Here is a 25,062-nt window from a genome sequence, read left to right on the forward strand (position 1 = left end):
TGATAAAGATATTAAACAGAACTGGCCCCAGTACTGAGCCCTGGGGAACACCACTTGTGACTGGCTGCCAGCTGGATTTAACTCCATTCCCCACAGCTCTTTAGGGCCAGTCACCCAGCAAAGCATACTCCCATCCAAGCCAGTTTCTCCAGGAGAATGCTCTGGGGAAGACTGTTAAGGTTCTACTAAGGTCCAGCTAAATGGCATCCACAGCCTTTCCCTAAGTGGGTCACCTTATCATAGAAGGAGATAAGCAGTGCCTACCTTATATGACCCCATGCTGACTGGGCCAGATCACCTGGCTGTCCTACACATGCTGCAATAGGCACTCAAGATGACCTGGCTGTCAGGGTTTAGGCCCAGCCACCAACAAAGAACCAGGGGTCTGTGTGCTCACCACTCCCCACTGCAGGATGGGGAGAAAATACAACTAGAAGACCATGGGTCAAGGTAAGGACAGGGAAGGTTCACTCACCCATTACTTTCATAGGCCAAAGACTCAACCTGGGTAAAAAAATTAATTTATCACTAATCAAATGAAAACAGGATAAAGAGAAAACAAAAAACCCTTATCCCACCTCTCCCTCCTTCCCAGGCCCAATTGCTCCTGGTATTCCTACCTCCTCCACCACACGAATACAGGGACACAGGCAGTGGGGTTTATGGTCTGTTCACAGGTGCTTTTCTGCTGCTCCTTCCTCCTCAGGCAGAAGGATTCCTCACAGTCTCCCGCAGCTCCAACATGGCGTCCCTCCCACAGGGGAGAGTCCCTCAGGAGCCCCTCTCACGCGGGTCCTTCCTGTGAGGTGCGGTCCCTCAGGAACAGACTGCTCCAGTGCGGGCTGCCCACAGGGTCACGGCTGCTTGGGAACTGTCACCTCCCCTGGCAAGGGGTCCCCCATGGGGGGTCATGTTTGCCATCCCCAGTCAGCTGGGACAACCCCAGTTAGCCAGAACTGCTGGCAAACAATGGAGAGTGGCTTGGTGAGCACTTCTGATGGCTATAGGAGCTTCATTCCAGCTGGTCCAACTCCTAAAGACCAAGGCAAAGAAGCTATTAAGTACATCAACCTTTTCCTCATCTTTAATCTGTATGTTTCCCCCTGCATCCAAAAAAGGATATAGATTCTCCTTAGTCCTACTGCTGTTATTAATACATTTATAAAAGCATGTCTTCTTACCTTTAACAGCTGAAGCCACATTAATTTCCAGATGGGCTTTGGTTCTTCCAGTTTTCTCCCTGCATAGCCTCACAACATCTTTGTAGTCCTGAGTGCCCTGCTCTTTCTTTCAAAAGCCATAAATTCTCCTTTTTTTCCTCTGAGTTGCAACCAAATCTCTATTCAGCCTGTCTTCTTCCCCACACTAGCGTGTCTTTCAGAACACAGGGACCGCCTGTTCCTGTGCCTTTAAGACTTCCTTCTTAAAGAGTATACAGCCTTCCTGGACTTCTTTGCCTTTTGAGGACTGGAGAGTCTTCTCAAGGTCAGTCTTCAAAACAGGCCAAAGTTTCCTGCCAGAAGACCAAGATGAGAGTTCTGCTGACCCTTCTTCCCCAAGAATTGACAACTTTTATCATTTCATGATTGCTATGCTCAAGATGGCCTCCAACCATCACATCTTCCACAAGTCCTTCTCTGTTGGCAAGTATCAAGTTCTGCAACTTTTCTTCCCTTGCTGTCTCCCTTACCAGCTGTGTCAGGAAGTTAGCTTCCACATCCTTTAAGAATATCTGGGATTGTTCCATCTCTGCTGTACTGTATTTCTAGTAGACATCTGTGACGTTGAAGTCCCCCATGAAAACAAGAGCAAGTAATCACGAGACTTCTCTTGGGTGCCTGTAGGATATTTTATCTGTCTCTTCATCCTGGCTGAATGGTCTGTAGCAGAATATCCCCAAGACATTTGCCTTGTTGGCCTTGACTGACTCTTATTCACAAACACTCAACACCATTGTCACTGTCACTAAATTACAGGCATTTGTAATACATTCGTAACATCCCTAACATACAGGGCCACCCCAATTGCCTCTCCTTCCTTGCCTATCCTTTCTGAAGAACTTGCAGCCAGTGATTGCAGCACTCCAGCCACTTCAGTCATCCCACCATATTTCTGGGATGGCAACTGATCATAGTTTTCCTGCTCCACAGTGGCTTCCAGCTCCTCCTGTTTGTTGCCTGTGTTGTGTGCATTAGTGTAGATGCACTATGGTCTAACTAACCACCAACAAATTCTATACATGCTTAAGACTTCATTGCAATGGGAGTCAGGGCCACGTGTTTGTGAGCAGCACTGTGCTGATCATGCAACATCTCTGGCCAGTTTAAAAAAAAAAAAAAAAAAAAAAAAAGACAAACAAAACAAAATCCAAAACTAGACAGCAGATACTAACTCCCTGCAGATAAACAGCTGAAACACACTGAATAGCAGTGTTTCTTTCACAACTTTGTGCACAATGCAACCCTTTTTATATAGGAAAGTGCCATGTCAAGCCTTCAGAACACTGCAGCTCACAAATACTGCAGAATACTGTAGTTTTGTGCCACTCTGTGCTAGTTTATATTGAATTACTACACATCACTTGATGTGCTGTTCCGTGCCCTCATGCAATATGCATGGGGCTGCACCTCTAATTAATGATTTAGGAACTCTACATTCTCTAGAGGAGAGGTCAGGGGAAAACTAAATTTTTGTATCTTTTGATGCAAAAAAAAGCCCTAACATACAAAGCTCAAGTAGTATACGTGTGAATGGGTAGAGAATGGGATGAAAGGAAATGGGTAGGATAGATAAACCTGCAACCCAAGAACAGCAAACTTCAGTGAGGCACACCTTAAGCTCCAGAGAAACCTAACTAACATATAAACAAAACAAAACAAAAATGTTTCTGGAGTCTTAAGCCATGTATGGTGTTAAGAACAGGACATGTAACAGGCTATGGATAAATACTACAAACCAGCCAATGGTAACCCTGCCACTGGCATTCAAGATCTTACCAACAGTTTAGCAGCTTCTCCATCTTTTACATGCTTTGCTTCACTAAAATGAAGAGAGCCATTTTCTTTTTGCACCTATAATGTTAGAGGTCCTCTTTGTCTTTGGAATCCTGACCTGTTCCCAGAAAGCAGAAAAGCAAACCAAGAGGTTTATACAGTTTCACACCCTTTCTCAACTGGCAGGAAGGATTCCAGTTTTACAAGTAGTTAATAATTCAAGTAGTCTCCAACATTTTCATTGTTACAGGAAGGAAAGACTCACACAAGACAGAATTGGTTACTTAATAGGTGTGTTCAGGGTGAGTCATTTTCAAATGCCAGAAAAATTACAGAGTTTAACACTGCACTGCTACAAAACATATCCTATGGACCTGGATTCAACACACAGACCACAAGAGCTTCTGGTTACATTCTGATTTTCTGTGCTTTCACAGCTTTTATCACTTGTGAACTGTATTTTGCCAAGTTTCTTCTGCTTCCTAGATTAGGTTAAAAATAAATTTGACATGCATAGAAGTAACTGTCTAGACTTCTTAAAAGTGGGAAAATGTTGTCAGCAGAATTTGGGTACACTTCAGCTTAGAACTGCTTACATTTTTATTCATTTTAGTTGACCTCATTCATTCCTCACTCTGAAATACCTGATTTGCTGTAGAAAAGTCTACTATTAAGTGATACAATTAAATCAACAAAACCAGAATTTCATATCTCAATTAACACTGCATGAGTGGCCACTGCAAAGGTCAGAATATAAAATGTCTGTATTAACTTAGAAGTAAAAACCAAAATCTATTTAGAGCCTCTGTAGTGCTAATGTTTTGTTCCACAATTTATTACATGTTCCTGAGCATCTGGATACCCAGAAACTTCAAAACTGAAACTCCTTGGTTATCTGAGGCAAATAATCTTGACTTCTGGGCAGAACAAGTGAGCCCAGAGGAAAAGTCCATTTTGCCATTTGTAAATTGCTAATGGCACCAAATCTTCCCAGCAAGTATTGCAGTCTCTGCTAAGGCAAAACTCTATAGCATAGAGAGATTGTTATTCTTCAGGTCAAAACCTGCTCTATTAAGAACTGAAGTTTGCTGAGCATTAAATTGCTACTGCAGTGTAGCTTTAACTGACAAACCTCAACTAGCATCTGAGCTGGGTTGTTTGCCAGTTTAGTAATTTTTCCCTCTCAGGAAAACAATCCTCTTTTCCAACAAAAGGTGGGTGTGGATTACATATGTGCAAGAATCCTTGGGAACAGCTGAACTTGCCACACAAGGCATCCACAATGCAGTGTCTATTTCAAACTCCTCAGAAGACTCACTTCTCTCATTTTTCCATCCTGCAGCTGAGATCAGTGGCAGGGAAATGAGGCCTGGCTGGTCCCCTAAGTTCCACGCTGAAGGGCCTTCAGGCTGCAGACTGACAGTTCACTATGGAAATACCCACAGTCTCCTAACAACGTGGCTCTGAGCCACGCTGCAGGAATGTGAACAACTTCCTTTATTTCCTACCCTATTCCTCTGAGTGCTGAGAGCAGTGCCAGCAGTGCCAGCGTGGGGTGGCCTATGACCTGTACAGGAGAGAGAATAGGTGTGCTAGACAAAAGATTAAGGATCTGTCTCAAGACATCTAACCACAATGACATTACACAAGTCACAATAGACACCAGGTTACCAGCAGCCCCAGCACTAGTAACACTGTAATTGTCAGAGGAACACTTAAGTTTTCAAAACAACAGACAGTAATTGCCATCAACATACCTCTCCTTATCACAGACTGCCCAATAGTCTGCATGCCATAACACTCCATTGTATGACCCCTGTTACAACCTCTTCTTTTGGCTGGCTCTATTCAAATGAATTGTCATTCCATGAGCCCTCTGAAGCAGCAGAATCTGCAATAGTCATTAATGGCATATCAGCACTTTCAGTCTTAGGCTTAGCTGGGCATTCAAGTTTTCTATAAAATTAATTGTAGAATAAAGCTCCTAGAGAGCTGTAGAAAAACTAAAATTATTTTTTTCCCCTTAGTGTGCAATTACAAGCTCCCAGGCTCTTTTCATCAACTGGCAGGAAGAAAGCACCTTTCACGGAAGGCAACTAAACTTGCTCCTCTTCTCTCACCCTTCCATTTATTGCTACCTGCTCAAGCATGTACAGAGTGTTTTTAAGACTCCTGACACCATCTCTTTGCAAGTTCGTTTACCAGTGACCAAGCTTTCAAACCCATCAGTAAACAAACTAGAGCCTACATATCTTATTGCAGTAATAAACAGTTCATATGACACAGCTTCTAATTTTAAAACTCTTTATGAATCCATTCTATTCCAAACTCTTGTTCTGGAGCAGAACTTACCAACAATATGTGTAACTTTTTCTCTCTAACATAAACAGAACTGTATGGCTCGAAACTACATAATGCATTTAATATGCCTATAATGATGAAATGGAGAGGATAAACCTTTAAATTCTGTAAAGCCGTGAAAATCCTTGCACTTCAAGCACTCAAGCTTTGGTTTCACAGATTGATATTGAAAAGCCATTCATTCATTTGTGTATGTATGTGTGCATATACACACATGCACACTCTTGGTCAAGTCAATGTAAAAAAAAAGATGCAAATAATGTAATTTAAAGAGATTTATTTTTATTTGGAAATAGTTATTTATTAAATATTTAATCTTCTGTTAAGTAATGACATGGAAAATGTTTAATTCCATCACAATTAGAACTCCCTGCCTAAATATCACAATATAGCTGGTATTATCTGTACTGTCTTAAACTTCAAATTATTTGAAAAGCATTGCTGGTATAGATTATTTACGTAAAACTTTTTAAAATGCTGTACTGTTAGACATGCACCACTTCCAGTCTACTGAGACAAGCCTCTTTTGCAGTCTACTGAGACAAGCCTTTTCCTAGAGGTCAGCTCCCAGGTAAGAGAAATCTGGGCTCTGTTTGTTTCCAACCAAGAATCTGCAGTCATTCTTTTATAAAAAAAAAAAAATGACCTAACAGGAGTTAGGTCTGCTATGATAATATTATAGTCTGAGTAGACAGAGTAATTGTGTGCCACTTCTTCAGAACACCTCATATTGCTTTTCTAGAAAGCTCACTAACACACACAGTTCAAAATGATAGTGCAGTTAAATCTAAGCAGAGTTTACCAATTAACACCACACAGATTCAAATTATTTTAGCTCCAAGACATCCTAGCCAGTGCCCAGGAGTCTGTTGTTCAAAACATGCAATACAATCAACGTTTCAGTAAAAGCCTTTGCACCTTTTATCTTTCCCCAGATACTTTTTTTTGGCATAAAAGATTTAAACAGCCTGAGAGACATCACCCTACAGCAGTTCTATCAGTAAATTATAACCAGTTCCTGTATGAGTAAAAATCACTGTTTGCAATAATCTAGTCAGAGTATTTACTTTCAACACAAAAATCTCTAAAGCAGTTAAGATTTTCCACCATAAAGAAAAGGCCAACGCTAGAAATATTTTAAGAGCAGTGATTCATCATCCACCTTTCATTTTAACTCTCTTTCCACATCTCTTTCAGATGAGCAAACACTGATACAAGATATGCAAGATTTAATCTTGTACAAAATGACACGTTTTAAACCACTTTACATTTCATTTGTGCACACGTACTTCTTGCTTCCCAAAGGTGGCAAGGCAGAAGGCTTTAGAGACTTAAGAAATTTCTGCAATAAGGATGAAATATTTCTTCCTATCTTCCACATCCATGTCAAGACATTGGTGACAACCTGTGCTCCAACACTTCTGTTCTAGTTCCCTCTGATAAATCGTAATTTTGTCAAATCTATTGACATTATCATTGGTGTATACTTCAAAGGCCTCCTTTAGAAGGTCACCAGTAGACACAAGGTTGAGTGTATTTAATTTTATAGCACAGAATCAGTCAGCAGCCCTGAAGGATTTCAAATAATGCTGTATCCAGACCAGCCTTATGTCTCCTTCTCAGACCAAGCTGTGCTCTTCCATACAGCCAGCACGAAGACCATGGCATCAATGCAAAAAAAGGGCTTATTGCAGCAGTGCAGTTTTGATGCAAACCAAGCACCCTGAAGATGGCACAAGTTAGCACAGGCATTCTATATTTAGCCTTCTTGTAAAGCAGCGATGTTTTCAAAATAGTAATGGTTGTTTCCTCTCTCAGTTCCAAAAAGAGACACAGACAGAACAAATGAGAAGTCATGAACAAAAATGGAAAAGGAAAGCAAAAGCTGGCAAAATATATTGCTCTTTAGATATACACACATTTTTATCTTAATTGAGACAGATTAAATACTTTGGAAATGTTTCAAATTACTATACAATGTTTGCAAATTACTGTGTATGTTCATAATGTGATCAATGGAAGTAACAGATTAAAGAAACATGAGGACTTAAATTCCATTGTGCATAACAGAAGCCATGTGCACTATACACAAAGTTTGAGAAGTCCTATAAAATCCAGCAGTCAGAACACAGCACAGGTAGCTAGAAGGAAACAAAGTAAAAACACCAGTAGTTTTTAACTTCATACATTTAACATTTAAAAAGCCCACATTTTATCTTACTAGTTGGAGTGCTGACTATGTGCATCAATATTTTTTCCTTATGAGGTATGTCTAGGAATGCATGTCCTAAGAGAGAAGCCACCCAATCTTTCAGAGGTGGGAAGAGAAATTAAGAGAAAGACGACCTGTAAGTAGATTTCACATTTCAAAGATGATAAGCATTCATCAAGACACAAGTAATCACCTTCGCTTGTCATGTTTTAAAGGCTTTTAATAAAAAAATGCAAAAAAAAAAAAAGATGTTGTGACAATGCCTCAGGATTTAGAAAAGGTATTACTTTAAGTATGCAGATGACATTAGATCTGCACTTTGTACATTTTTCCTGTTGGCTGTTTTTGGTGCTTGGTTGCATTTTTTTGTTTGTTTGGTTGGTTTTTTGTTGTTGTTGGTTGGTTGGTTGTGTGGTTTTGGTTTTCTTTTTAATATGTGTCTGAAGACAGCAGACACTGCCTTTCAGGCCACCTATCTAACCATGCCACCAGATATCCATCTTACCCTAAAAGATACCAGACAGAAAAAGGGTTAATTACTAAACCTGTATGTCAAGCACCTGCAAAGCTACCATGAGTGAAGGGAGCATCTGTTTCCAGATTTCACCTTCAGCTTCTATGCCAGTTACTCTGATCACCACTGGCACCCAGGGTAATAACTCCTGACATTTGAACAAAAGACACACAAGAAGCACAAAATTTATGTTTCCAACCAAATGACTCAAGTGACAAGATTGCTTTTAATTATAAAAGGAAGAATTAGAAAAGTGCCAAGAACTGGCTAATTTTTTTTGCACTTGCTTTCTGGTCTTACCATTATTGGCTTACCAAAGTTACTGTCAAGTTCTGATTAGAAGCAACGTTATTTGATAGGTATTAGCAAAATTCCAGTACTCTCCTATCATCTGTTTAAAAATATTTTAGCTCATTAATTCAGACATAGCTAGCATTTACTACCATTGGTTTAACTCATATAAGGACTATCTTCTTTCTCTACAGTAGCTGTGGAGACTGATATAAAACCATGAGATCAGTTAACATTTAAAAAAGGAACTGTTCCCCTCTCTCACTGACCAGAGAGGATTGCTACAACAAAAGCCTTCAAAGAATATTAGTGTAGCATAAGTCCCTCAAATATCTTCAGACACCTAATAATGTTCTGTAGAATTTCAAGTCACATTTCATGCTCCTGAACTTACATACAGGTGCTAAGCACCTATTGGCTCTGAAATGCAAAGATCACATGGAATGCAGAAATTAGCAGAGAAGTAGCTACTTCATCCAGAAGGTGATTTACTAAGCTAAGTGCATCACACTCCTATTAAAAATGGATAGACTTGGTTTTAAATTAGAGTCACAAAGAGTGGAAGTTACATGTTTTTCTTTCCAAATCAAATATTTAAGAGGAAAACCACAGGTGTCACTGACAAGGAAAGACTAGTTGTGGCTTAAAACCACACATGTGGATTGAAAAGCAGCAAGACATGCTCTGCTCACTTACTAACTTTACAAGTGCATAATTCAGACTGATATTTGTTATCACAGGAGAATTAAAAGCCTTTCTTTTGTTTCCACAAAAGATAATTTAGGTATGAGGAAAATGGACACTTAAGGGTTGGGGTTTTTTAAGAGCATTACTATGCCTGGCATTAACAAAGTGTTTACAACCAAACGAATACAATCTTTTAACCTCGAGAGGCCTGGCACTACAACTAGAGTGAGCTGAGCGAGTAGCAAGAGCAGAGGAACCAATGGCAGCATCTGTGGGGGGGGGGGAACATAGGAGCCAACAGTTTTAAGAGTTTGTTTGCTCAGTGCCAACTAAGGAAGGACAAAACATTCCAAAAATACCAGATCCTAGTGAAGCACAGTTAAATCCAGGTCTTGCTTTTGAAAAAGTGCCTTGGGACGGGGGAGATTAAACCTAAGATTCAAACACAGAAGCAGTCTACTGGCTTGTCACTCCTCCAACATGATACAGAGGAAAAAGGTGATTATGATGAGTCCTACATTAGATCACATTAAGCAGTGGATTACAGGCAAGTGCTCTGACAGTGAACACACAAAATGCAGAGGGAAATCAGTTTATGGGTTTCCCCACTTGCATTTGGAAGAGAGCTTTTTAATTTAACATTTTTCTTTCCTTTCCATGGTCTTTCTCTCCCCACCCTACAATGTGACTGCTTTTGAGAAGTGCCTGCCTATTTTGAACATTTGCCTTATGATTCTGACTCATACTGAGCAAACTGTGTAAAATACAGGAAACTGACACTCCTAACTTTAGATTCTTGAAGTCTCATCCATGTTTGGTGCCTAAAACAGTAAGTGCAACTATTTGTGTCCCTAGACATCCAGTTCTGGGATATTTTCATCAGGAATGGACATGATAAGACACTGACTTTCGTAAGGATAAAAATATTCAACTACATGATGCTGTTCTGAATCTAGATTAAGGCTGACATAATACATAGAAGTTATCAGTGGCTAAGCACTGAATAATTTTCACTTAAGTGGTAAATCAGATGCTCTTTCATTAAAACAAGAATAGTGCAACTACTTTCTAACACTCCTGGTGGTAGACTGAATCTGTTTCTACAGTAAAGATAGAGCATACACAGAAGGTGAAGCAGAAACTTCCACCATGAGGCCATTAGATTTATGATTTAGTATATATCCTTCATCCCCCAAAATTTTAACCAATGATGGTTTTAATTTTTTAATTTCAAAAAATCTTGCTATAAATTCATACTTTTTAAAAATCATAAATCATAAAGAAGAAAAACAGACCTTGGTTCTGTATATTAATTTTTTAAAAGTGCCAGTGGCTACAGAGTTGTCATTCTGAAAGGTATAACAGTTCAATTAGAATAAAATTACAGGCTGCTGGTAATAACCACTAGACTTGCAGTTAATGGATTTAACTGAATCAAGAGTAAAAATAACTCCCTTCACCCTAACTACAGCCCATAGTTCTTAAGCATTCCAGTTTTATCCAGTGCATTAATGTGTTGGAACTTTTGCTTTCACTAATTAGACATGGTTACTCCTGCTTCTCATAGTAAGAATAAAAGCTGCTCAAAGCTCTCATTGTTCGATATTCCAGAAAATACTGTTGCATAATTACTAATTATCATTGAGTCATATTTGTTGCGGAGCAGAGAAAGCAACAGTGAATGACAACCCTGTGCTGAAAAAAGTACAAAGATAACACGAAGAAGGAAAGTATTTGTAAATATCTTGAAAGTGGCAGAGAAGGAGCTCACAGTTGGGTCAAGAGTCCTTTAAGTTGCAGTCATCTGCAGAAAGAAAGGAGGAGAGAGTTGTCTGAAGAACACTCTAGAAGAAAACAGAATTTAAAGTGATAAGTGAAACTTGTCAATCTCTGCTGCTTAATTTATGATGGTACAGCATATATTAAAAATAAGAGCAGAGAATTTGTATCATCTCCACTAGAACTATTTTAGTTTCTAGAGATTTACTCAAACACATAGTGAATGTCACCATGCTAGACAAAATAAATTGCACAGAATTCAGCACAAACAGATTGACAAACAGCAAGAAATTTTGAGCAATTCACTTACATTTCTCCAGAGAAGCCATTCTTCAGTGACATTTCTTCATTTCAGTTTTGAAGTCTGCTCAGCAGATTTAAGTTAGTATGTTTACACACTTATAAAACAATGAAAAGTCATACTTCCTAGCTCTCTACAGGATACCTCTCAGATCCAAGTTACTTTTAGAAACGTGCTCTTAGTTTTTGAACATTATGATATAATGCTGTACTATGAAGAAAGGGCAAAATATTTAGCAGCACAAGACATGTAAGGGATAACGTTTTTTGTTCCTTGCTTCCCATTCTGCACCAACAAAACCCATTTGTATGTAGTAAAGTCTAAAGTTCTAGTAAAGGAAAGGCTATGCTTTAAAGCTGGTAGACTCCAAGCCACAGTTTACTGATCACACGAGCTCTAGAACTGTGCTGCTGACAAAAGGAGGAATCCATAAAAAGTGAAGATTCCCAGAATTTAAAGTTAAAAACCAAAAAACCAATACATTCTAGTGATGCACTGACTTAAAGCCAACTCCCTCACTACAAAACATCAATGCCACAAATAGCTGTAATTGGTCACAATTCCTTGAAATGTTAATTAAAAAACTACTGCAAAACCACAGTACCCTTTCGAAGCAGAGCAAAAGCAAGCATTTATTTAACTAAAACTGAAACTAATAGTACAATTGAACAGACAATGATAGCAAGGAGAGAACTAGTGGATACACGAGAAAGTCACCACAGAAAGCTTTTGGTTGGAAAACGAGCCCATCTGTAAATGTAGCACTGCTAGCACTGCATACCCAGTCCACCATAAAACCTTATCTACATCTTTGATACCTCCAGGGATAGCAACTCAACTACTTCCTTGGGCAGCTCGTTACAGTGCTTGCCACCCCTTTCAACAACGTAATTTTTCCTAGTATCCAACCTAAACCACCTTTGGCACAACTTGAGGCCGTTTCCTCTTGTTCTATCACTTGTTACTAGGGAGAACAGACAGATCCCCATCTCTCTCCAGCCTGCTTTAGTTGTAGGGAGTGATAAGGTATCCCCTCAGCCTCATTTTCCCCAAACTCAACAACCCCAGTTCCCTCAGCCACTCCTCTAAAGACTTCTCCACACCCTTCAACAGCTTCATTGCCCTTCACTGGGACACATTCCAGGAACTCGGTGTCCTTCTTGACAGGACCAAAATGAAACAGGATTTGAGGTGCAACCTCACCATGACCCAGCCTATAATTTGTTAGTTGGGGTTTTTTTATTTGTTTTTGTGCTTTGTAATTATGACAGGATTTCTGTTCTTTTTTAAAATGCAGAATCAGTCGTTAACCTGATTTTCAAAGTTTCTCACAAAGGAAAGAGCACATACATGTACAACTGGATACTGAAAATGCCATCTTGGTATTTCCCACAGACTAAATTAAAAACATGCAAAAATACAGTAAACACCATAACAACACTTTCAAGGGATTTGTTTATTTTTGGTTTACAAACAAAGGCACCCAGTATTTCTGTTTATAAAAGCTCATGAATTTAGCATTTGTTTTCAAACATCTGTTCCTACAGCAGAGTAAAACATTACAGGAAAACTTTTTTTTCCTGGTCCCCAATCTAATTATCAGTAACTAAGTGACAATGTTGTTTCAGACTCCTCCTCTTCCTATTTAACCAGCTGGAATACTTCCACTAATTTGCTAGTCAGTACAGTAAGTCTATCTTACTGTACCAAAATATAATTCTAGTATATTTTTGATCAAAATCTGTTATGTGCAAACATTGGTATGAAGAACTGCAAGAGAACGGGGTTCTGATATGGAAAAAATCCCAGTAGTTAGAATTTTGCAGACTGACCACAGAAAGTGACAAAACTAATTGAGTAAATGTGACACAATCTATTGTCAGTTGAATAGGATGACTGATGAATTTGTGTAAGATACCAATAAATGAGTGCCCAGAACCAAGGTCTCCAAAAAGGGGGGAAAATGGTCTTCCAAATTGGCAAATATTTAAAGAGCAGAGGTTAAATAACCTTGTGTCGAGAGCAATTTTTTTCTTCCTTATTTATTAAAGAGAATAGATTTCTAAACAGTTTTGGACCAGAAATAATCAGTTAATTGGCTTCATAGTTCTCAGTATTAACAAATCAACATTAAAAGTGTCATTTGTAACAGTTATAAACAACCGAGATTCCTAAGTGAGTTGCTTTAGAGAACCATTTTCAGAATATGATGTATTTGTCTTCTGCAAACTTCAGCCACATGCCAACATGGGACAAGGGACGTCACTGGACAGTAGGCACCTCTGAAAAAAAAAAGTCTGCAATACAGGAATGCTTAAGTGTACTTTCAGGTCTAATAAGATATTTGGGGAGGCAACTAAAATCTAATGTATTTGTTATCTTCAATCACAGAAGCCATAATTTATTTTCAGCCACAGTTAGAGGTCTCTCACACAAGGTGTGGTCCTAGACCATGCAGCCTTTTCATTGCTAGGTTTATATATACACAAGTAATTTTAAAAAGGAATTACAGCTTAACTAATATTACAGAATATTTAGCTTCAGCAAGGAAGCCATTATCTTTTCAAAATGATATACACCTGCATGAAAGGTGTTCTCTTTAAAGTAAGAGTTTTCACAAAAGTAGCAAAATAAGTTCTTTACATACTTAATTCAAACAGGACAAAAAACTACCAAGGGCAAGTATATGTAGTAATTGTGTAATTAGGTCATTATTTGCCTTTCTAAGCAGATTCAAGAACAGCTTCATCAGTAGGAACCAATTTTAATGAACAAACACTGGGCAAGGGTGCTGGTCAGTGCATCAATTAGAGGAACATTACAGTGTTCTCAGAATTCTGTGCAACCAAAATGTAAAATTATCTTCATGTATTGCCTTAAACGAGGATTCAATTTTTTCTTACAACTTGCTTTTATCTTAAACGTTTTCCCTACTCAAACTAACAGATAGCAAAAACAGGTTTCTTCAGATTTATACCTAATAATTTAATTTATATGAAAGAATTGTTAAAATACTTTTGATCTGAAGCAAAGTACATCCTGCTCTGCTTGCCCAGTAAAATGAGAGGTTTTATTGGTGCAGGAAAAAGAAAGTGTGCTTACACATTGGTGTTGTCCATGCATTAAATTCCATAGCGCATAAATTTAAAAATTATTAATTAATGAAGTATTCACTAGCATGGCTTAGAATTTAAAACCAGGTGTATCTCTTTATGAAAGCCTATAGTTTGTCCAACTGCTATTATCAGTAATACAAATAGCAACTTTCATATTCATATGAATTCCTTTCATGTACAGTTACCTTTTAAAGTCAGAAGTGTAATAATCAAGTGCTGGCTCTGTGTTTGTAATAAAAATCAGTAAAACAAGAGGATGGTCAGTGACTCCATTTCTGCCCCCCTCAGGGTTACATTTCTTTTAATCTGCTCAATGATAGGATCAATTATGCTTTCAGAGAAGCAAATTGTTCATGCTGACATAAATACAAGTTGGATGCAGCCAGTTTTTAGCATAGAACTAAATCACAAAGTGCATTCTGAAGACCAGATTGGACAAAAGGCCTTCCGGTAATTCAGGAAGGAAGGTTGTGGGGTTTTTTTGTTTTTTGGGTTTTTTTTTGTTTGTTTGTTTGTTTCTTTTAAAGCAAAGTAGGCACCATTGTTGCATCCCTACTTTGAGGAGGGAAGAAGTGGCAAAAAGTAAAGACAAATTACACAAGTCCTCAAGTATTTTTTTTTCAGGAGACCCACCATCATTTATACACTTTTGCAACTTGTAAAACCCTTTGTAATTTAGAAGAATATCAAATAAATAGGCCTACGGTAACTAGCAACTACTAAATCAATATTTATCTTGCTCAATGTGGACTAAAACTTAAGAAAAAACATGTTAAGGCAGATTTCAATCAAACACTGTCCAAATTGCACAGTTATGTTGGTCAGTGGTCTAAAGTGTTTTCCCCAGGTGAAAGAGCTAGTTATTTAAACGCTTTTCTAATGCCAATTCAACCTGGCACTTGACTATTTATTTCTCTCTGTTTTCAGGAATATACACAACCAACATCACATATACCATATTGTAAATTTAGCACTCCAATTTATGATGAAATTATGCTTTTACAAAATGTGAGATGACTACATGTTACAGGCTTTGTGCAGTTAGACCACCATATGCATAGATGTCCTAATGCTAAATTCTCTTCTTCAATATCTCATAGTACTGGAGGCTCTGAAGTAGGAGAGGAACTTGTAACACAGACTAACCACAAAGTACCAGATATTTCTTGCCATTTGTGATCTCGCAATAAAGATGCGCCAGATCAGGATCACAAGAACTGTATTGAAGCCATAGCGTATATTCCTTAACCTAAGAATAAAAAGAAGAAATAATTAAAAGCCAAGGTACCAAAACTTACTGGGGAAAAAAAAAAACACACTATGAAATTAATTTCTACTTTAGAATTTAATTTCTTCATCTGTTTGCCTTCAGATACATTGTGGGTGATAGTAATGAATATTATTCTGCTTTATAGCTGCTTGATAAAGATCCCTAAAGCCAAGGTCACACCCAGTAACTCAACTGTCCACCTCCAAACCAAGTAACTACTTAACACACTGAACACCCTGCCTCCCCTTCACATATTTAAAACTTCATACACATGTAGAAGTAAGTCCAAAGGCTCCTGAAAAAACAAACACAAGCAAACACAACACATCATGGGATTTTATAGCAAAAGAGCAATTCACCGCAATTTTCAGGTCATTCCCTCTCAGGGAATGATATTTAAAGATCAGGAGAAATGAAGCGTCATTTGAGGGCAACTTTGACTTTTAGCAATCTTCTCACATGTAAAGATGGAAGCTTCAAGAAAAACAGTAATTAGAATTTGCTCAGATTTCTTAGAAATGGAGAAATCTTTGGTTCAGTAGATCAGAATAAATTTTTATTCTAATGGCAGCTCTTTTTCAGAAAATACTCACTGCCCTTATTTTAACTGATTGGCTGGGTGTTACTTTAGTCACACATTCCTTTAAATACCTTAATTGTACAAAAAACAGTCTAAAATTATGTATTACAAAAGTAAAGCCAACTTCTATTTGAGGAAGAATTCTGCTCAGTAGTTTTCTAGCCAGGCTGCCACTTCTGGTTAATATTGGAAAAAATGGTCTCCTCAAATTCAGATTAGAGTTAAGAGCTAGATGGCAACAGAAGAGACTAACTTAATACCTCAGAGTATATATAAACCTCTTGCAAAATAATCCACTTACAAAAAGAGCTGGGGGCAACCAGATGCTCTTCTTATACAAGACTATTTCTCATGCTATTTTCAGTACAATCTTTTGTACAAAGAGTTGCTACTCTATGATAATTCCTCTGAATTTTTAACAGCATCTAAATTAAAAAAAAAAATAAAAACCAAAAGGGGACACCTTTTATGCTATCCCAACCATTTTCAAATAATATAATTCAAAAGTGTATTTGAGATTGTAACCTATCAGATCAATCCACTTCACAACTGCAAATCCTTGTCTGTGGAATACTGACAAAAGTAATGACCTAGACCACTTTGTTCTGTGCTATCAAGCTATCAGATGTGAAGTAATAATGCAGGACAAGATTAATCACTTTTATTTCATTCTTTAAAGAGATGGGAACTAGATGATCTTTAAGGTTCCTTCCAGCCAAAATTAATCCATATTCTATGTCTGCAACTGTCATTATGGCTCAGCCAAGAACTAAGCTGTTTCAATAAAATTTTGGAAAGTAATACAGCATTAACACTGAAGGAGTTATGTGACAGACAGAATGCTAAGAGAAGTCATTTTACAACATCAAAGTTTCCTGTTCTGAGGTGGAGAGCCCATGCCTGTTTACTTGTGTGCTTCAAAAAGATTAGATATCCAGAAGAAATAACCATTGTTCTATTAAACCTTCTTACCTGAACAAGCCATTTGGAACTTGTTACCCTGTATATTTTTACCTTCCAAAAGATATTTGGGTTACATCAGAAACCTGGATTACTGTAGACACTAAGCAACAAGAAATACAGCCATAATCCCAGACTAATATTAATACTATTAATACAGAGAAAAACTCAGTTGTTGAAGAAGAACAAATACAACAAAAAAGATGACATCTGAATTCTTCAGAAAATGCTTCAGACCACTGGACTGGAACAGATGAATTCTGAAGGACCTAAACAGATGCTGTGATAAAGAACATTTTGTAGATTCACAGAATAGCTTAGAGCTGGAAAGGACCTGAAAGGTCATCAGGATCCAACCCTCCTGCATGGGCAGACACCTCACACTAGACCAGGAACAGTTAAGTCATAACACAGAAAAGCAAAACTTGAAAAAACAAAACTTTATACTTACTTATTCAAGTGTTTCCTAGCTGCAGGGAGGCCAGACATTTCCTCATTCAGAACATATTTCTTTGTTCCCATGCAGTAATTTTCCATATATTCTGCCCAATGTAGTTGCCGAACATCAAAATTAAATGTCTGCATAAAATAAATGCTTTCACTGTTAATTGCCTGAGAATGCATCTGCTATGTGTAAGGAAAAGGATAAATGCCTTTATACCAGATAATTCCTATGTGTCTGATGCAAAAAAAGTCCTTGTCCTTAAGAACAACCCAGATTTAGATCCCATTTCTGACTCAACCACTGCTCTGTGCCAACTTCACTGTTTGGTAATGCAGAGCTATTCTAGCTGTGCTTATTATTTGCAGTTATCTTTTAAAAGTACCACGAGTATCTTGCCCAGGAGAGGAAGTTACTACTGGTAAAACCACAATGTAAAATTTTCACTGATGCATTGATTTCCTCATCTCAAGAGTCCATAGTAACATCTGTTTGTGTCCCAGTAAATACCAAGATTTTCCTAGCAGGTTTTTAGCTCTGCTGATTTTGCTCCAGGTAATAGAATAAGCAAGATCATTATAAAGGACAAGAGACAAATAAAAGGTTTTGTGCAGTGAAACTGTATTCAGCTTTAAAAGCTGTTACACATGCAGTAAATCCCCAAGCCCATGCTTTCAAATAAGCTGCTTAACAGCATGGCAGGTGTGCTGTAAATGAAATTAAACCCATTACAGTTCTGAAGACAATCCTGCACAGTGAGTCTTTGTGATTTAGCACTGCTTGTAAGTTAAATGTCAGCATGTAGTTCTAGCATGCATGTATTATACCAGTACTAGACAGCCTTTTCATAATGACAAATTATCAAAATCTCTCAGGTAAACTTTATTTTCCATAATAAATCACCATAGCAAGAACATGAAAGCAAAATTTCAATCATTAATTCAATTAAGTCTCTGCTGCTGTATGCACATCTTACTGAAAATTCAGCTAACTGACAACATCAGCAGTCCAAATTTTGGTTTGGTTTTTTAAACTTGTCCTAAACTTGGGTTGCTGGGGGGAGGCAAGAGGTGCAGAAGGGTGGAAATCCTACCTTCATAAGAATCACCAAGCTATTCTATTTCCTACTTTTAGGCAGTTTATTTAAGCTGAAGAAAAGATGACCAACTTATAATATGACTACATTCTGGAAAACAGTTAAATAGGTGAGACCTCTTAAAGAGGACAGACCTTTTTCAAAAACTCAAATTCTCTTACACATTTAAAAATCTAACTCTTGATTTTTCTTGCTGAATATTAACATAATTACAGCAGAAGTGTAAACTCAGTTAAATGGGGGTTCAGAAGCAGAAATTGATCTCAGCTGCACTAATTCTTTATTTTAACTATTAAATGTATCTTCCTGTAAGACACACTGGGGAAGGATTAACAATTTATTGCACTACAGCTTCGCTATTGCACAAATGTATTTTGAATACTTTTGAATAAATCCAGTAAAATTTGCATAACTTTTCCCAGCCATATGAAGGGCAGGGAGGTAGGACTTCGACAGCATAGGCATACACATGGAAAAGTCTGGTAACTTTGGTCAACACTAATCACCAGGGTAAACCAGTAAGCCACATCCAGGCATTTCTGGTAGTCTGAGACTGGTAAACTTAGCACAAAAATACTCATAGATGGTCAATAAACACACATAGTGGGGAGGATTTTTCCTTTGAGCTTTTTCATTCACTTATTCAGACCCTGAACTCAACAAAAGCTTTTATTCTTCTCCAACAAGCTTCAGGACTTTTCTATCATCCTGCTTCTGTAACACTTGTCCCTCTGCTTGGGGCAGTTTCAGTCACACAGTAGGAATATACTTCAGAAGGAAGAGAATTTCCATTTGTATTTCTTTGAATACACAGGCTCTCTGACCAAAGCATGAAGAGAGTATATAGAAGTGGTTAATAATTTAAAAACAAGCAGAAAGCTTCCTCAAAAGTTATCTCCAGTTTCTCAGAAGAGAGTGGTCATGAAGTAGAAGCTTATTTTATTAATGATGTAGGTAAAAATTTAACAGCTTGGCCACTTGGTTGGCAACACCAAATCACATGATCAGGCCACTCCAAAGACAACCAACTTTCTTCACAGGCCTCTTTCAAGGGAACCCTGCCCTTCCTCATCTCTCATCACACCACTTACCTAGCTCATAGCACATCCCAGCAGCAACTGAAAGGATTTTAACAGTGATCTCCAGCCTGAGCACCAGGTCAGCTCTACATTACAGTAAGCAGCTTTATCAGTTCATGTCCTTACTCAGCCTTACAATCAATAAGCTTGTTTTTCACTTTCAATTCCCAGTGCCCACATCACAGTGCTACTTGCCTTTTTGTCTTGGGGGTTCAGCTGGTTCATTAGCATAGTCACATTTTCAGTATTCCAGATCCAAGTTTTGCTTGTAAAGTATTCTAACAACATCATGGCCCTATGAAGACGTGTTATTGTTTTCATCATCCTGCAGTCCAAGGCAAGGAATGTACAGGTTACAGTGGTAAAGATTAGCTCAAACAAGAAAAACAGAGTAAAATTGTGGTTTTTACCCTCCAGCCCCACACTCCTATGTTAATATATCCCATCTTGCTCTGTATGCAAAGCCTCTTTTATTAGATCAGTAGGGTATTTCTGCATATTATGAAAGTGGACTTAGCTGTTCAGTCTTCACATAGAATCAGAAGTTTTAAGACAGTCCTTTTTTCTTAATCCTACTTCCCAGTGTAATAGTAAATTTATTCCCTAGTAAGAGACGGTCAAATGTTGTCTTCTGTTGGTTACTCATATTTTAGGACACACAACACTTTTCACTGCAGTATACTTAGACAGTGCTAAACATATGCACATGACAACATTAGCCAAGGGAATAAGTTTCCTGTATCTCTAACTAAACACAAATGGTTACTATGGTCACTAAGAGGTCAAGGCTTAAAGACACCAGAAACACAGTTTAGCCCCTCAACCCTACTGCTTGAGAAGCAAAAGGCATGAAAATACTTAAGTGCAAAGATAAACCATAGCAGATCCTGCTAGTTAGGTGATCAGTTCTATGCTACTTCAAAATATGCAGAAATACCTTCCATCATCCCCCTATTACAAAGAGGAAGCAATTATATAAAACCATCACTTGGGAGTACCGAGAAATTATGCTACAAGGATCAATTTGGGCAAATTTCTTTAATCAGATTCCCTGAAGTGGGCCCAAAAATGAGACAACCAGTCTCTGCAAATTCCAACATTTATGACAAGAAATCAGACAGTGCTAGAGATGGTCACTCAATTTTAACAAGTATTAACTAATACCACACAATCTAATGCTATTAATTCCTGTTTTGGGCACTCAAGGGCATCATCTCACAGAACCACTTCCAATTTGATCCTTACAGCAGGACACATTGATCATTTTAAGCAGGAGGAAGAAGGGGGAGGGGAAGGCAAAAAAAGCAGAACAACCCAGCATTACGAGTAAATGGCTTCCTGAAGATAGGTTTTGTTCAATGAAGTTCATACAAGCAAGAAAAAAACACTGATTTTTCTCTGAAAGCTGCCTTGATGCATTCATACTTAAAGGCATATAGACAATACTTCCACAAAGTATTTTTCATTGCCCCTCTGCCACTAATGGCTGGCATCTCAACAAAGGGAATATCAAAACTGGCTTTTTTCCTTCTCATGAAACAGAGTAATACAAATTGCAGAGACCATTGAAAAAGTAGCACAAAACCCATAAATATTTTTCCTTAAACCACATAGGAACCTATCTACAAAGTAAAATTCAATTTTATTCAACTTTCAGACCACAAGCTAACACTATGCTTTAGTAGACATTTCTAGATGCTTTCAAACATGTATTTATAGTTTCATGATCTGAGTAACATGGCAACAGTAGGAATTCATTTGAGCCAGAGTTCCTCCAATTCAAAAATAATTAAGAATATAGACTGTGCATTCAGAACATAGTGTATGTTACTAGACTGAACTGAACATTAAAACAGAATAATACTCTAAAAAAAAAAAAACCAAAAAAGAACTCAAAACTTGAAAAGCAAAAATCTCAGTTGTCAGATAAACCAGAAAGACCTCGTAGCAAAATGGCCTGGTTAAAAATAATGCCAAACATGACACAGTGGCCAGGTGCTTAGACTTTCTGCAGAGGTCTGTCCACTAACAGTCTTATTTAATTTAGCTGACTTGTGCTTTTGTGCCTCCTCAATTTGTGTGCTAAGCTACCATAGAAGTTGATTGGTTAAGACAATCTGTGCCCCTGCAAATACTGAATGGTGCAATGAACAACCAATTACACAAGTGCAGATTTTAGCTTGTTATTTGCCACTGATACAAGTTTTCACTCTTTCCAGTAAATGAAACCTAACTATATTTAAACAAGTGTAAAGCCAAACCTTTATGGGGAATCTTCTTGTTTCTGCTTATGGATATGGTTTCAGAGCATAGATAATGTGATTAAATAAATTAAATCAAGCCACTAAAAAAAGTTTTACTTCAACTGCAGACTTTTTAACTCTCTTCAACTCAAACTGGAGTGACTGGCCACAGAACCAGCTGATTCAATTAATCAGTGGAAAATTGTAATTTGTTTTTTTCCTTTGTAGCATTAGTTTCTTGATACACTAGCCAAAACAATCAAATGTCTCCATATTGTCTCAATTGCTAGTACAACTAAAAGGTTGACAAAGTGGACTAACTTTCTTGGTGAAAGCTTGTTAGTTTGTACTAAATCAACATGAAATATGAAATACACTTTATTAAAAAAAACTATAGTGACAGTCATATATTGAGAGATGTTAGCACGAGTGTCATTTAGTTGACACTTGTATAGCCCTGGCAGACTAGGTTTTATAACTCCAATGGCACCATATTCTTCCTGCAAATGGGAAGACACACACACTCCCTTCAAAAAAAGAGCATTAATACACATAATGGAACTTTGTCAGCTTGAAGTTTTGAAATATACACTTCACAGCTTGTTCTGAGATAGCCAATTAACAAAGCTACAAATATCAGAACCATATATAACCAGATAATACACAATCAAGCAATGCATCATACTGTCTTAATAATATGAAGATACAAAAAAAAGTTTAAAAATCTGCTAATTGTCATAAAGAACTCATCATCTGCAGTCAGCAAGTCAGTGTGACAGCATGCAAAATTTTCACCTACACTAAGTAGAATGTTGCCTCTGCTAGGCAGTCCTTACTGCCATTAACACAAAATACATCATAACAGTTTAAGAAGCACATCACAGGAATTAGAAGTTTTAAGCAATAAGGAAATTACCCTAAGTTAGATGGGCATGTGTTTCTACCAGACAAATCAAAAGCAACCTGGCTTAGGGTTATGACTACATCTTGAAGAATTCTTAAATTCTTAAAATTAAATTCTTAATTCTTAAAGAGAGCTATGCCTTATACTAAAGTTAATTAGACAATTAATAAGCTTTGGTACACAACTAAGTATAAATGGCAAGCAACATTAGTCTTAAACTTAGATGCCAAGGATTATCACCACTATTTATGTAATCACACAATGCTGTAACAGTCAAGTATTTAATATAAAATAGTAAATCTTCATTATACCAATCCTTATTGTGTATGTGCTTTCTGTTAATTTGGAAGAAACATTATGTGCATTATTTCTTCCTTCCCCTTCCTTAACTGATAATATTAGAGAACTTTTTAATTCAAGAACCACAGTGTTTGAATCTTCTTGTGTTCATTTTACTACATTTTTAATACGCTGCTCAACTTTTCCTGCTAGAATGGGGTAAAAAGGGTCACATTTTGGATTAAGCCACCACTTTCCTCACTCACAGAATCATTATAATCAGTCTAGTAACTTCCAATAATGTTTTCAAGGCTTTAGAATTTTCCTAGTACATTCTACCAAGTAATTAAAATCATTCTGTTATTCTGTTAGCTGAACAGAATGACCACAACAACAGAACATCCATCCCAACACCATGACTGGCTCCAGCCCATCAGTTAAAGCAACTCTCAAAGTACTTTGGGACAGAAGACTATAAAAAAGTAGAAGAGTACAGATCTGTCTCAAATTTCTTCTATTATTAAACAACACATGAAAACTGTATGTCTTGTTTGCGTCTAAATATTCGAGATAAAACAGCTAAGACTGTTCTACATAACATGATTATTCAGACTTGTTTTCCTCCCACAGTTCAAATATTTAAAAGCTCAGACATCTTTTAAAGACTGACAAGATTCTGGCAGTACTACTTCCTAACCATTTGAAAGACAGTAGGTTGGTATTTAACTATTTTTAGTGAGTGATGAAGTTGTCTTATCTGCCAGGGAATTTCTATCCATTTTTTATTAAGAATAACTTAAAATTGCAAAAAAACCTAAAAGGTAGGAACTTGTACATTCAGTACCTTCTTTTGATCCAAAGAGTTTACGTCTTTTTAACACGGGAAGATTCCTATACAGTCACAGCCTCCTGCCACTACTGTTGCTGTGGATAGTACAATATTGAGTAGGCTTGGAATAAAAGAACCAAAGCAGTTTGTAAGTTTTCTCCCACAAACCACTTGCATGTCTTCCTTCTACTGATCCAGTGCCAAGTCTGCTATGTAACTTTTATGCTAGGCAGACCTGGACTACAGGACAATGAATGAATGCTCACTTGTTATAATACACTGTCACCACAGTGGAGATTTTATAGGGTCTGAAGACAAATACTTTTAAAAAGATAACATATGCAATGAGTTAAGATCATATGGCTTGGCAAATCTAAACCAAATTGAAGTGACATGTTCCTTCTACTTAATTTAGTTTAGCCTATCGAGCAGAGCTATGCCATTTTCACCACTTACAAAGTTAGCCAGAGACTGGTGAGAATATAAACTGAATGAAACATTGAGGTGATACAAACCAACATATGAGATCAAGTTGTATCAGCTACAGGAATAAACCATAATTAAGTCTGTTTCCTGTTCCATTTTCAGTTTATAATAGCAACAACAATCTTAATGCAAGCCACTTCCTAGAGTTTAATGACTGACTGGGATTCTCATCTGAGACATCTTGGACTACATTGTTAAGCCAGTCATTAATCTCTTAGAAAAGCCACCAGTGGATTGTTATTGCTTATAGTTAGTAAATCTAATTAGTGCCCATGCCATGTCTTCTTCACAAGTCTTCACCACCTTACCAACAAGGTGTTTTTAGCCCTATCTTTCTTACCATGGTTTATGACCTGTCAATCTGAGCAAAAGATCAAGCAAAAATGCAGGCACTGTATGGTTGACCGTAGTCCAACATCGACACAAGAGGGGGTTGGATTGGAAACTAAGATTAGGGTGCATTAGTGAATTCTCTAACGGTATTAGCGTGAAATTCAAATTAATGAGGTCTCCTGTAGGAAAAAATAAGGATCAACATATTGTGAATCTTTATTAATCAAGAACAAACATCGCTTGCTAGATCTTGTAATTCTGTTTACCTTGACTACTCATAACCCTAAACTATCCAACAAAAACATAC

The 25,062-nt window shown here is 37.5% G+C and overlaps 1 protein-coding gene across 5 annotated transcripts in view; it reads right to left on the bottom strand.

The window, feature by feature from the left end:
• Window positions 1–12,579: 12,579 nt before the first annotated feature.
• FAR1 (fatty acyl-CoA reductase 1) overlaps window positions 12,580–25,062 on the bottom strand; it is a 35,441-nt gene continuing 22,958 nt past the window's right edge. For 2 of the 5 annotated variants that reach the window (XM_071762522.1, XM_071762517.1), the window contains exons 10-12: window positions 19,877–20,006; window positions 17,516–17,643; window positions 15,207–15,503 (exon numbers count right to left, since the gene is read on the bottom strand). In XM_071762522.1, coding sequence (XP_071618623.1) covers window positions 15,341–15,503; window positions 17,516–17,643; window positions 19,877–20,006 — 421 coding nt within the window. In that variant the 3' untranslated portion in view covers window positions 15,207–15,340. Of the gene's footprint in view, window positions 15,504–17,515; window positions 17,644–19,876; window positions 20,007–24,762; window positions 24,935–25,062 lie in introns of all 5 variants that reach the window. The other 3 variants (XM_071762519.1, XM_071762521.1, XM_071762520.1) reach the window with 3 other exon arrangements.

The sequence above is a fragment of the Heliangelus exortis genome, chromosome 18 (genome assembly GCF_036169615.1).
Source record: "Heliangelus exortis chromosome 18, bHelExo1.hap1, whole genome shotgun sequence".
NCBI lineage: Eukaryota > Metazoa > Chordata > Aves > Apodiformes > Trochilidae > Heliangelus > Heliangelus exortis.